Consider the following 12,028-nt stretch of genomic DNA (forward strand, 5'->3'; position numbering starts at 1 on the left):
ACTGTATTGATAGGGATCATGGAGTTAACCAACTAAAATGGAGAATCATCGATCATATTGAATCAAGTGAGCAGAAAGGAGATTGGGAGCAGAGACTTAATGTGCTTGAACAGAGGTGGATTTACCGATTAAATTCAGTAGTCCCCTATGGACTTAACAATGAATTAGAGTGGGCCACGTTAATATAAGATCAATGGTCCTGGGATTTGTCTTCTATTTAGCTCAATGTATCTTTAAATAATTATAGCAAGGTTTGGACTCCGTCCCCTGACGTCACGGCCCATAATTATTGGGCGGTTGACGTTATGGGAGGGAGTCTATAAATCACATGATCTTGAGTCGGGCTGCCATTTCGTTTTGACGCTATGGTGGCTGAATGTTAGTGAGAGGTAAGAAAAGAAAATGAAATTAAGTTTTATTGATATTACACTTAGCGATATGATTGAAAGTAGTTGGGACGGTGGATTAAGGAAACTTAACTCTCTGCTTTTATATTTTCTAGGGAGTGGGAACCTTGATAAAGCCCATTAATTTGCACGGGCGAAACATGTTGGTGTACTCACACATATTCCCCTGCACAGCGTCTCGCTAAAAGCTAAGTACTTTTAGTATATATAATTTAACCACAAAGTAAACGCAAGAAGTGTATACATTTATACATAAAAACATACTGGTTCCAATGAGGAGTGGGAGCGTAAAGCCATGCCCTATGAGAACGCTTGAGTGTGTGGTGGCCCGCTGAGGAACAGTAAACTAAAAGAAAAATAAATCTGGTGATAAAGGTGGTAATGCTGTGAGATAATTTCTCTCAGTTGAATTGTCTATATTGGTTAGGACCTTTACCCAAAAAGATTATTATAATAGTGCTTAGGTTTACGAGATATCTGAATTTGGCATCTTGGTTTATGCTGCCATGCCGAGTAACTGTTGAGTTATTCTCCATGAACTCTGAAAACAAAGCAAAACAGGGTACTCCTGTTGGAATGTGGATATACAAGCACATATGGATTGCAATGGACTTCTAGAACATTGTTGAGTAACATGGTAGCCATCTTCATATCACACAATCAGTTCTGTGCTTTGTGCCTGTATATATTTTAAGGAGAATTGGTTTGTTGATGGTTGCTGTAGTCTTGCAAAAACCTCTAAATATTATTTATTTATTTATTTAAAAATTTATATACCGCATACAACTATGTGGTTTCCAAATGGCATACATAGAATCTTTTGTTTCCCTCCAATTGTCACATATAACAGACATATCAAGACAACATCATTAATCATTCCTGTTATAATAGGGATAGAGCACAAATTCGATCAGTTCAGAAGTACAAACAAACTTTAAATCATACTTCGATGTCAGAAAAATTCTAGAAGACGATTATCAACTGAAATACATCTTAGCATAAGAAGGCATTAGCAAACAATTGAGTTTTCAGCATTTTCTTAACATTCATCCTCCCCATACAAAACCAGGATACCAGGGAAGGCATTCCATAGTTGAACGCCAGCCACAGATACCATTGATGCTCCGGTCCTAGCATGCAAAGTCGACATTCTACCCTCCAAACTTAATTTCATCCCATTTACATCTCTAAGCTCTCTTCTTGGTTTATAGATCTGAAAAAATTCTTGTAAGATCTTTGGGGAAGCATGATACAATGACTGATGTATAATCGCAGCAATCTTAAACTGTACTTTTTGTTGCATAGGTAACCAGTGTAGTTCCTGCAACACAAGTGTTATATAGGTACTCCTAGGGACCCCTGTGATTAATCTTGCAGTGGAGTTGATAAGCATTTGCAAAGCCCTCAACTTCCCTTTCACAACTCCTAGGTATAGTGAATTACAATAATCCACCCTACTCAGGATCAATGTCTGAACCACAGTACGGAAATCGTGTGTTGGTAATTTGGCTTCAATCTATAAAGCATTTGAAGTTGCTTGTATCCCACCCTGATTATTTTTAATATTTGGTTTTCTATTGTCAAACAGCTATCTAAACACACTCCCAGGACAGTCATCTCCTTTTTTCCAGGACAGTCATCTCCTTTTTTACCGGCAGTTTTCCCCCCAAAACAACCACATTTTTAAACTCAAAATTGTCCCTTTGACCTTTTGCCACCATTACCTCCGTAATGTTTGGAAGAAGATTATGGGCTACTTTTACAAAGATGCGTTAGGGCCTTATCGCGCGGAATAGCGCACGCTAAAATGCCACGCGCGCTAGCCGCTACCGCCTCTTCTTGAGCAAGCGGTAGTTTTTCGGGTGCTAATCCGGTGCATGCGCTAAAAATGCTAGCGTACCTTTGTAAAAGGAGCCCTATATGTGGAGGTTGTTTTTTTTTTTTTTTGCCTATGATTGAGTGCCTACCACATTAATAAACAGATGCTTTGGTGAATGGCAGGACATTGATAATATTGAGGTTGGTGGTTAGAGCTATAGCATCAGCACCCTGAGGATGTAACTGGTTTTGAGCTCCATTGAGAGGATGGACTAAAAAAAACTGATTAAATAAATAAATCATTTATAATTGAGGTTCATAGTCTTTTCTACAGATGGGAGTAGATTATATGTAAAAAGTATTTGATTTTGATTACCCCAATATTGTCTGGGTAAATGTAACATCAGCGCAAGCTAGGGAAGTAAACTTCCTAGATGAAATCAAGGACTGGTTTATGGAGCAGCTGGTTCAGGAACCAACAAAGGGCAGGAGGTAATGGTGCAGGGGCCACGTGATAACATGATCAGATTTGATATAATCTCTGGAGAAGTACAGACTTTACTAAATCTAGTCTATACCTTGTAGATCCCTTTAAGACAGATAGATAAACTGTAGCAGATCATAACTTGTCTTAGAAAGAAAAATAATTACATTTAAAATTCACTTTATCTCATGCATATTCATTATGAATAATCTAAAAACTCAATTAGATATGAGCTCTGTGGGTCAAACATGGAAAGGTCTTGTGTAGAATGTTAGAAGAAATTATAATGTATTTTAGGGGTATGCAATCCAAACATTTTTGAGTTGTATTTTTTCCTGTATTGATTACAGGAATGTTTTGATTAGGGTTCTTCGGGGCATATTTTTTGTTATGAAAGCATTATTGTTAAGAGTATGCACTCTTTTGGAAAGGACATACATTTTTTTCCAGAAACAAATGCATTTTCTTCCAAAAGAACGCACACTTTTTGAAAAAGTATGCTTTTTTTCACTAAGTGTTTGCACTGTTTACAATGAGCATGCACCGTGCAAGAGAGTGCACATTTTGGGAACAGTATGTATTTTTCACTAAGGCCCAGATTCACTAAAGACAGTGGAGTCAATTGCTGTTGGCCAATTTTAAAACAGTGGTTGATTCACTATCTTTTTTGCATGCAAATGATTTGCACGGAGGTGCAAATCATTTGCATGCAAACTCCCGACTCAATGCAATTGAGTTGGGGCAGAGCTCTGACAGTAGTGACAGGAGAAGCAGCCTCCTGTCTTTGCTGTCAGGGCTTCTGCCGGCTTTTTTTCTTTTTCTTTTTAAATCGGGCAGATATTTTGCATGTATGCTACACGCAAAATATCTGCGCGATTAAAAAAAATGAAAAAAGAGAGCCTCCACTGACAAAGTACTCCCTCCCTTTCCCCCTCCATGAACTCCCAAAAATGGCAGGAGGGATGCTGACTCCCTCCTGCCATTGGAGGTCCCCACCGCACAAAAAAAAAAATGGCAGGAGGGATGCCAACTCTCTCCTGCCACCAGACCTCCCCTCTCTCCGACAACATAAAACTAATCCCCTCCCCACCCCGAATGTGACAGGAGGGATGCCAACTCCCTCCTTCCATTGGAACCGGCCTGGCACCCCCCCTCCCCCAACAGTACACCCTCCCTCGGTACCTGAAATTTGCTAGCAGGAGGGGTTCTCAGTCTCATTGAGGGAGGCTACGGAGCAGATGGGACTGAGCACCCTTCCTGCTCTGAACTTTCAGATACTTTCAGGGGGAGTATATTGGAGTGGGGGTGCCGGGGGGGGGGGTATATTGGAGGAGGGGCGCCGGGGAGGTACCAGGCTGGTTCTGACAGCAGGAGGGAGTTAGCGACGGGGGTTAGGGGGGGTTGCGACGGGGGATACATTTTATGTTGCGTGAATGGGGAGGGTAGCGTCAGGTGGAGCAGCTGGTGGCAGGAGGGAGTAGGCATCCTTCCTGCCATTTGTGGGTCACGGGAGGGGGGGTCACATTTGACAGGTCTGCCTGTCTTTTCATTTTTTCTTTATGGGACAGATATTTTGCATGTATAACATACGCAAATATCTGTGCCATGGGAAAAAAAAAAAAAAGGCAGGCAGCCCTGTCAAAAAAACAGCAGACCTGTCGGTAACACAGTTGCGACAGGTCTACAGCAGTCGGATTTTAGGATTGTAAAATCCGATTCAAAATAGCCAAGCAATTGTTAGTGAATCAATCGCTTGGCTATTTTGCATGGGATTTTACTAATTTGCATGGGTTGGATCAGATCGGTTCGTTAAGTGGGCAGTGGGCCTTTTAATGAATCAGGTCAGGGTCGGGAAACGATTGCAAAAACAGTAAAACTGGTTTTGCGATCGTCGGGACAGGATCTAGTGAATCTAGTGAATCTAGCCCTAACTGTGCACTGTTTGCAATGAGCATACACCATGCAAGAGAGTGCACACTTTGGGAAGAGTATGTATTTTTCACTAAGTGTGTGCATAGTTTGTAACGAGCATATACCATGTAAGCAGACTGGTTCACACATATGTATACTATTGGGACAGAATGCACACTGTTCCTGAAAGAGTGCATCATTTTGGTAATAGTGCACACCCTGTGAAAATTATGCACTCTTTCATAACAGTGCTCACTATTAGCGTCGCAAGAGAAAAAATTGAAATTTCAGGTTGTTTTCTGTAGTTATGGCAAAAGGAAACATTAAACAATATGGGAAACGTCATTAACATTTCCCATGTTGTTTCAAATGAATGAAAATCTCTACTATATTTTTAAGTTGTTGAATACTAGTCCACATCTCAATTGAATCCTTTGAAGTGTTTATTGAGTTTATTTTAAACTCTTTTTGTTTTAGTTGAGACACCAGCGTGGAAAGCAAAAGGTGAGTTCATTTTGGATCCATCATTGAATTCTTAGGACAACTTTACTAATTTGGCAACCTTTCCTTGAAATTATTTCCTTCAGGGGAAAATGCACATTCCAGTAAAGGTATATCCTATTACAGTTCTGCATTGAATGGGCGTTCATCTAGATTTCATGATTTTATCTGGTTTTTTAAACTTTATATTACATTATATTCCGGAACTTGGAGGCAAGGAGGATGGCAGTTTGAGTGCAGAGCTCCTCTCCCTGGACAATCTGCCTGCTTTTAAATATCAGCAGCAGTGGGAGATCAATTACTTTTACACCTAAGCAGCAACGGGACCAACCCACCAACCTCTGCAGTCCATTGGAGAGATCAATCTACCTGCTTTTAAATATCAGCAACAGTAGGAAATCAACTGCTTTAGCAGCATTGGGAAAACAACTGCTTTTACACCTAAGCAGCAGCGGGTCCATCCGCAACCACCAAGAACCCACAGACCCGAACCTGCCAGGAATGTGAGATCCACCCCCCCTACAATCCGATAAGAAGATCAACTGTTTTTACACCTAAGCATCAATAGGACCAGCCGCCACTACCGGGAACCCTTTGCCACGATCCAACCAGACATATAAGATCTTCCCCCAGCATTCCATTGGATAGATCAATCTACCTGCTTTTAAATATCAGCAGCAGTGGGAAAACAACTGCTTTTACACCTAAGCAGCATTGGGACCAACCGCAACTACCAAGAGCCCATAGACCAGATCATGACAGGAGTGTGAGCTCCACACCTCCTGCAGTCCGCTAGGAAGATCAACTGCTTTAACACCTAAGTAGCAGCAAGACCAGCTGCCTATAATAGGAGCCCTTGCCCCGATCCAACCAGGCATGTGAGCTCCTCCCCCTATATCCCGTTTAAGAGATCAATCTACCTGCTTTAAATATCAGCAGCAGTAGAAAAACAACTGCTTTTACATACAAGCAGCAGCGAGACCTACCGCAACCACCAAGAGCCCACAGACCCGATCCTGCCAGGAGCGTGAACTCCTCCCCCTGCAGTCCATTGGAGAGATCAATCTGCCTGCTTTTAAATATCAGCAGCAGTGGAGATCAACTGCTTTTACACCTAAGCAGCAATGAGACCAGCCACAACCACCGAGAGCACACAGACCCGATCCTACCAAGAGTGTGAACTCTTCCCCCCCTGCAATCCGCTAAGAAGATCGACTGTCGGCTCCGGGCGGCTTTCCCGCAGAGGAGAGAATCCTGCATTCACCGTGGACCTCATCTGGGGCAGCCTCCTTGGAGCGGCTGGGGCACGGGCAGTGTGTCTGGAGGGAATGCATGGATGGGAGAACATCGCAGGGGAGGAGACATAGGCATCCTGGGACTGTCGGCCAAGTCTCTTCCCTGAAGAAGCCCTTTCTGGAAACGTCAATCGCTCCTCCTAAACTTACTTGCTCCACTTCATCACTGACGCTGACCCATTCTGCTTCTATTCCTTTCTCTCCTCTCTTCTACCTTCCAAAGTATTTAGATCAATGCTGTCTTGTTAAAATGTTTATTTTATTTTTATTTTTCCTCTAACTCTACTTTTCACTTCTCTATTACCCTCCAGGTACTTTAGTTAGATTGTGAGCCTTCGGGACAGTAAGGGAATTTTCCAAGTACCTTTCTTATTTCTAATCTTAATGTATATTTTCTGTAAACCGCTTAGAACCTAACGGATGTAGCGGTATATAAGAAATAAATTACATTACATTACATTACATTTCACTATTATTTTGCTGTTCCCTAGCTTGAACAACAACGCAGAGGCAGGTTAGAAACTAACAAACGACCCCCTCCCCTTTTTTACAAAACCGTAGCACAGTTTTAAGAACATAAGAACATAAGCAATGTCTCTGCTTGGTCAGACCTGAGGTCCATCATGCCCAGCAGCCCGCTCACGCGGCAGCCCATCAGGTCCAGGACCTGTGTAGTAGTCCTCTATCTATACCCTTCTATCTCCTTTTCCTTCGGAAAATTGTCCAATCCCTTCTTGAACTCCAATACCGTACCTTGACCTATCACTCCCTCTGGAAGTGCGTTCCAGGTGTCCACCACCCTTTGGGAGAAGAAGAACTTCCTAGTATTGGTTCTGAATCTGTCCCCTTTCAATTTTTCCCATAGCAGTAACAGCTCCAACTCTCATAGAATTCCTCGGAGTGTTGGAGCTGTTACTAGCATGGCCGGGGCTAAAAACCGTGCTACGGTTTTGTAAAATGAGAGGAAGTAAATAGATAAAGATTTCAACACAGTTTCACACTGCATACAGAGGGCTGGTTGTTACAGGGAATTTGTGTCCTTTCTTGTTCAGACTTACACCTGTGCATAATTTACCTCACGTTCCCAAAGTTCACAGATTAGAGGATGTCACAATGGGTGTATTAAGTGAAACAGGACTGTCAACAGATTTACTATATAAAAATCAGTGAAGAGGAGCCATAAATATCTCCTGATTTGGCTTCTGAACTTGGCCAGTCTGCCCTTAAAACTGGTGGCAATTGCACAATATAGCCAGCCAAGTTTAAAGCGCTAACTGCTAATATTCAGCAGAAATAGCTGGCTGTCTCCTGCTGAATCCAGGAGGTTCAGCTAAAAAGGAGGGAAACATAGACATAGGTTATAGTCAGGTACTCTGGCACCTGCACATTTGGCCACAACCTATCCAGATTATGGCACATCATCCTCCCCATCCATTAGATCACTAGACAGTCTTTGGAACTTCAGGAAAGCCGTGAAAACCTTTCTCATTACAAACCCTGCTCCTTAACAACCCCGTGTCTACATCCCTGTTGGATGGATCTCAAAGGCACCGCCTAATACACCAAACGACATCTCTAAACTCGCAGGCCACCCCAACTAGAACCTGAATTATCACCACATTCTCCGACAACAAAGATACACCCACCTGCTAGGAAAGCTATGTTACCTGCATGTTATATCTACACTGTAAATGCTGCAATTTAATCCACCCTATGCCTACTAAGTCTGTATTTTAAGTGTGTATGTTATGTCTTCACTGTAAATGTTGTAACCTAAACCACCCTTGTATATACTGTAAATGCTGTATTTCTTATTAAAGTTTGTCCTGCCCATACTATGAATGTACTCCTGTAACCCGTTCTGGGCTCCTTTTGGAGGACGGGCTAAATAAATGACTAAATAAAATAAATAAATATAAATATCCTAAGGTGCACACTGTCACCTGGGAGGTGACAATGTGCTTTAGAAACCATCTGTTGCTATTTGCTTAAACCACAGACAGGGCAGAATTAAGCAATAGACCAAGTAGGCACGAGCCTAGGGCCCGAAATGGTCAGGGGGGCCCGATGAAGGATGGCATCAACATTGTTTTTTCCAAACGGCGATGGGCCCCTCCGGCATCGATCAGCAATGCGGGCACCCCCCCCCCGATCGTCAACGTGGGCCCCACCCCGATCGGCAACGCCCCCCCCATTGACGGAAAGTAAGACAAGCAAGCAACGCGGGTAAGAAAGGCAACGAGAACTGTAATTTTGCAAGCGGTGCTGCTTGCTCAAAGCATCCCTCTGATGCAGCTTCCTGTTTCCGCCTGGGCGCATGGTGGGGCGGGGCGGGGCGGGGCAGGGGGCCCAGTGTACTTGTGTGCCTAGGGGCCCTCGACGAATTAATCCTGCCCTGACCACAGTGGTGAACGTGAGCTGGAGAGGGTCATATGATACTAAATTGTTACTCACCTAACTGGGCACACAGTCACCCAAAACACGCCTCGAACGCGGCTCCTTATGATTTAGACGCACTGGAGACAAACCGACCTGAAAGACATCTAGAAAGTCAATTTTGAAAATGTCTACTTAGATGTTTTGACTAGTAAGATGTCCAAGTGCCATTTTATGCTGTCTTTTGGATGTCTATCTTTTTTGAAAATGTGCTCTACTATTTTATAAATAAGTGTAGTTGCCTACTTTTCATCATAGAATAGCAGCGTAAGTCATTTTATTTTTCCCACATTGTACGTGCAAATATTTACACCACTCCTACAGCTGGTGCAAATATCTGCATCTATATTGTACAACTTCTTATGTAAATTATAGTATTTTATAATTTACCCGCAAACTTGTGCTCTTAAACCATGCTCTGCCTAAACTCTACTATTTAATAGTGCGTACTTTTGCACTGATGGGGATTTTATAAGAGGTCATTTATGCACCTCCTCTATCAAAAAATGAGGACTCCAGAGGGAAAAAGATGAAAGCAATGTATTAATGTACACAGGTGATAAAAACATAATAATTGCCATACTTGCACAGATCAAAGATCCATCAAGCCCAGTATCCTGTTTCTAACAGTGGCCAACCCAGGTCCCAAGTACTTAGCTAGATCCCAAGTAGCAAAACAGATTTTATGCTGTTTATCCTAGGAATACGCTGTGGATTTCCCCAACCCTTCTCAATAATGGGCTATGGACTTCTCTTTTAGGAAATTAGCCAAATCTTTTTTAAACCCTGCTAAGCTAACTGATTTCACCACATTCTCTGGCAACAAATTCCAAAGTTTAATTACACATTGTGTGAAGAAATATTTTCTCTGGTTTGTTTTACATCTACTACTTAGTAGGTTTGTCACTTGCCCTCTAGCCCTAGTATTTTTGAACAAGCTATTCACATCTACCCTTTCCACATCACTTAGTATTTTATAGACCTCTATACTATTACCCTTGAGCTGTCTCTTCTGCAAGCTGAAGAGCTCTAACCGTTTTAGCCTTTCCTCATTAGGAAGTAGAGGTCTGCACGGGAACGGGAATCGCGGGAATCCCGCGGGTCCTGCGGGGTTCCCACGGGAATCCCCCCTAACCCATGGGACTCCCACGGGGACCCCCCTCTGGCCCACAGGACTCCCACGGGGACCCCCCTCTGGCCCATGGGACTCCCACAGGGACCCCCCTCTAGCCAACGGGACTCCCACTGGGATGGAAGGCTTTGGAAGCAGAGTTCGTCCATATAATATAATGGACACTTCAGCCTTAGTAAAAGAGGGGGTTTATAAGTTAATTACCTGAACATAAAACAAAAAAAGGGTTCCACCAAAGAGATTCCACAAGGAAAACAACAGCGCAAACACAAAAGAAACTGTGGAATTGATGATCCTGTCAGAAGTAACTGCTGCTTTTTATGGGGACGGGCGGGGATGGAGAGGATCCTGGCAGGGACGGGTGGGGATGGAGAGGATCATGGCGGGGACGGGCGGGGATGGAGGTAATTCCTTGCGGGGACGGGTGGGGATGGAGAGGATCCTGGCAGGGACGGGCGGGGGTGGGTGGGATTTCTGTCCCCGCGTAACTCTCTATTGGGAAGTTGTCCCAAACCATTTATCACTGACAGCAATGGTCTAAATAAAAATAATAATAATAATAATAAGAGCCCATATAAAAATTCATCAATAAGAATGCTCATAAACATATGAAATCAGATATGCTCACATGAACTTAGAGTCTAAACACAGAGCCATGTTTTGGTGATAAACACCTGCACCGGGAGTCAAACCATCTAAAAGCCACAGATAAAAACATATATTAACCCCATTTTACAAAACCAAAGCGTGATTTTTGGCGCCAGCCATGATGGTAATAGCTCTGATGCTCATAGGAATTCTATGAGCGTTGGCGCTGTTACTGCTGCAATCAGCGCTACAAAACTGCACTACGGTTTTGTAAAAGAGGGAGTTAATTAAACATAAACATTTGATATGTGATTTTTATGTTTAATATTTTTATATGTTTTTATCTGGTTTGACTCCTGATACAGGCATTTATTATTTGTATTTGCACCGTTGTTGTCAGTGACTTGTGCATATTAATAAGTTTTTTCATCTTTACCCTCTGGAGTCCTTGTTTTTCTGGATTGCACTAGAATACCATTCATCCACCCCTACTCCTTTTGTATATCGTATAGGTAAAAGTGAGACAGGCATACATAGGATTCTCCATTTGATAACTAGAGAGAATATAACAATGAAAGCATCCTTTAAAAATGTATATACAGTATTCACCAAGAATTATTAAACGCTGCTGTCATCTCACAAAGAATTAGGATTGTTGCCTGGGTGACAAAGATTATCCTAGCAGCTTCTTGATTCTGTCACTTTTCTTAACATGAATTCATAATATTTAGGATTTATTAACTGCATGTCAGTATAATAAAGAAACATGTTTTGCACGGGTCTCCTAAATTGTCTTTGGAATCAGATTGTTTGTCAGCTCAGAAACAAGATATGAAGCGATTACCTTAAAATTAAAGCTATTTTTCATGAAAGATAAAGCACAGGGAAACATTTCATAAAAACAAAATCAATGTAACATTTTATTATACATAATCGCTCTTGTGTGAATTCTTCTTTTGCAGTGTTAGTCAATCATTTATAGACCGGTTGCTATATCTTGTAAACTATAATACATAAATTCACTCCACTTAGAAGCTGAATGCTTATCTTGTTATTTTTGAGTTGATTGTATTGAAAACATTGAGACTTGTTACATTTAGATTTCAGTATATGCCATCCATACCACTTATTGGTAAGACATTTCCGGCATTTCAGTGCATGAAAAGCAATATTGATTGAATTTCTTAGATAATGACATTCTGTCTGGAGCTACCTGGAATAGTTTGCAATGTGACATGTTATTGAGTTACACTAAAGTAAATTATGACAATTCCATGAGATATTGTGTCTTACCTTATCATCCCCTTTAGCATAAAGTTACAAAAAATAATACATTTGCATGGGCTTTTACAAAGCCAGGGTAGAGGTTTTTACCGTGGGCCGGCGAGGTAAATGCTCCGGCGCTCATAGAATTCCTGTACGCGTTGGAACATTTACTTCGCCTTTTACCGTGGCT

The 12,028-nt window shown here is 42.0% G+C and overlaps 1 protein-coding gene across 46 annotated transcripts in view; it reads left to right on the plus strand.

Annotated features, from left to right (window-relative positions):
- Positions 1 to 12,028, plus strand: part of TRDN (triadin) — a 597,259-nt gene that overhangs the window by 173,838 nt on the left and 411,393 nt on the right. For 42 of the 46 annotated variants that reach the window (XM_033935829.1, XM_033935830.1, XM_033935836.1 and 39 more), the window contains one exon: positions 5,098 to 5,124. The exons of the other annotated variants lie outside the window; for them this stretch is intronic. In XM_033935829.1, the coding sequence (XP_033791720.1) occupies positions 5,098 to 5,124 (27 nt within the window). The remainder of the gene's footprint in view (positions 1 to 5,097; positions 5,125 to 12,028) is intronic. 46 annotated transcript variants of the gene reach the window in all.

The sequence above is a fragment of the Geotrypetes seraphini genome, chromosome 3 (assembly GCF_902459505.1).
Source record: "Geotrypetes seraphini chromosome 3, aGeoSer1.1, whole genome shotgun sequence".
NCBI classification, from domain to species: Eukaryota; Metazoa; Chordata; class Amphibia; order Gymnophiona; family Dermophiidae; genus Geotrypetes; species Geotrypetes seraphini.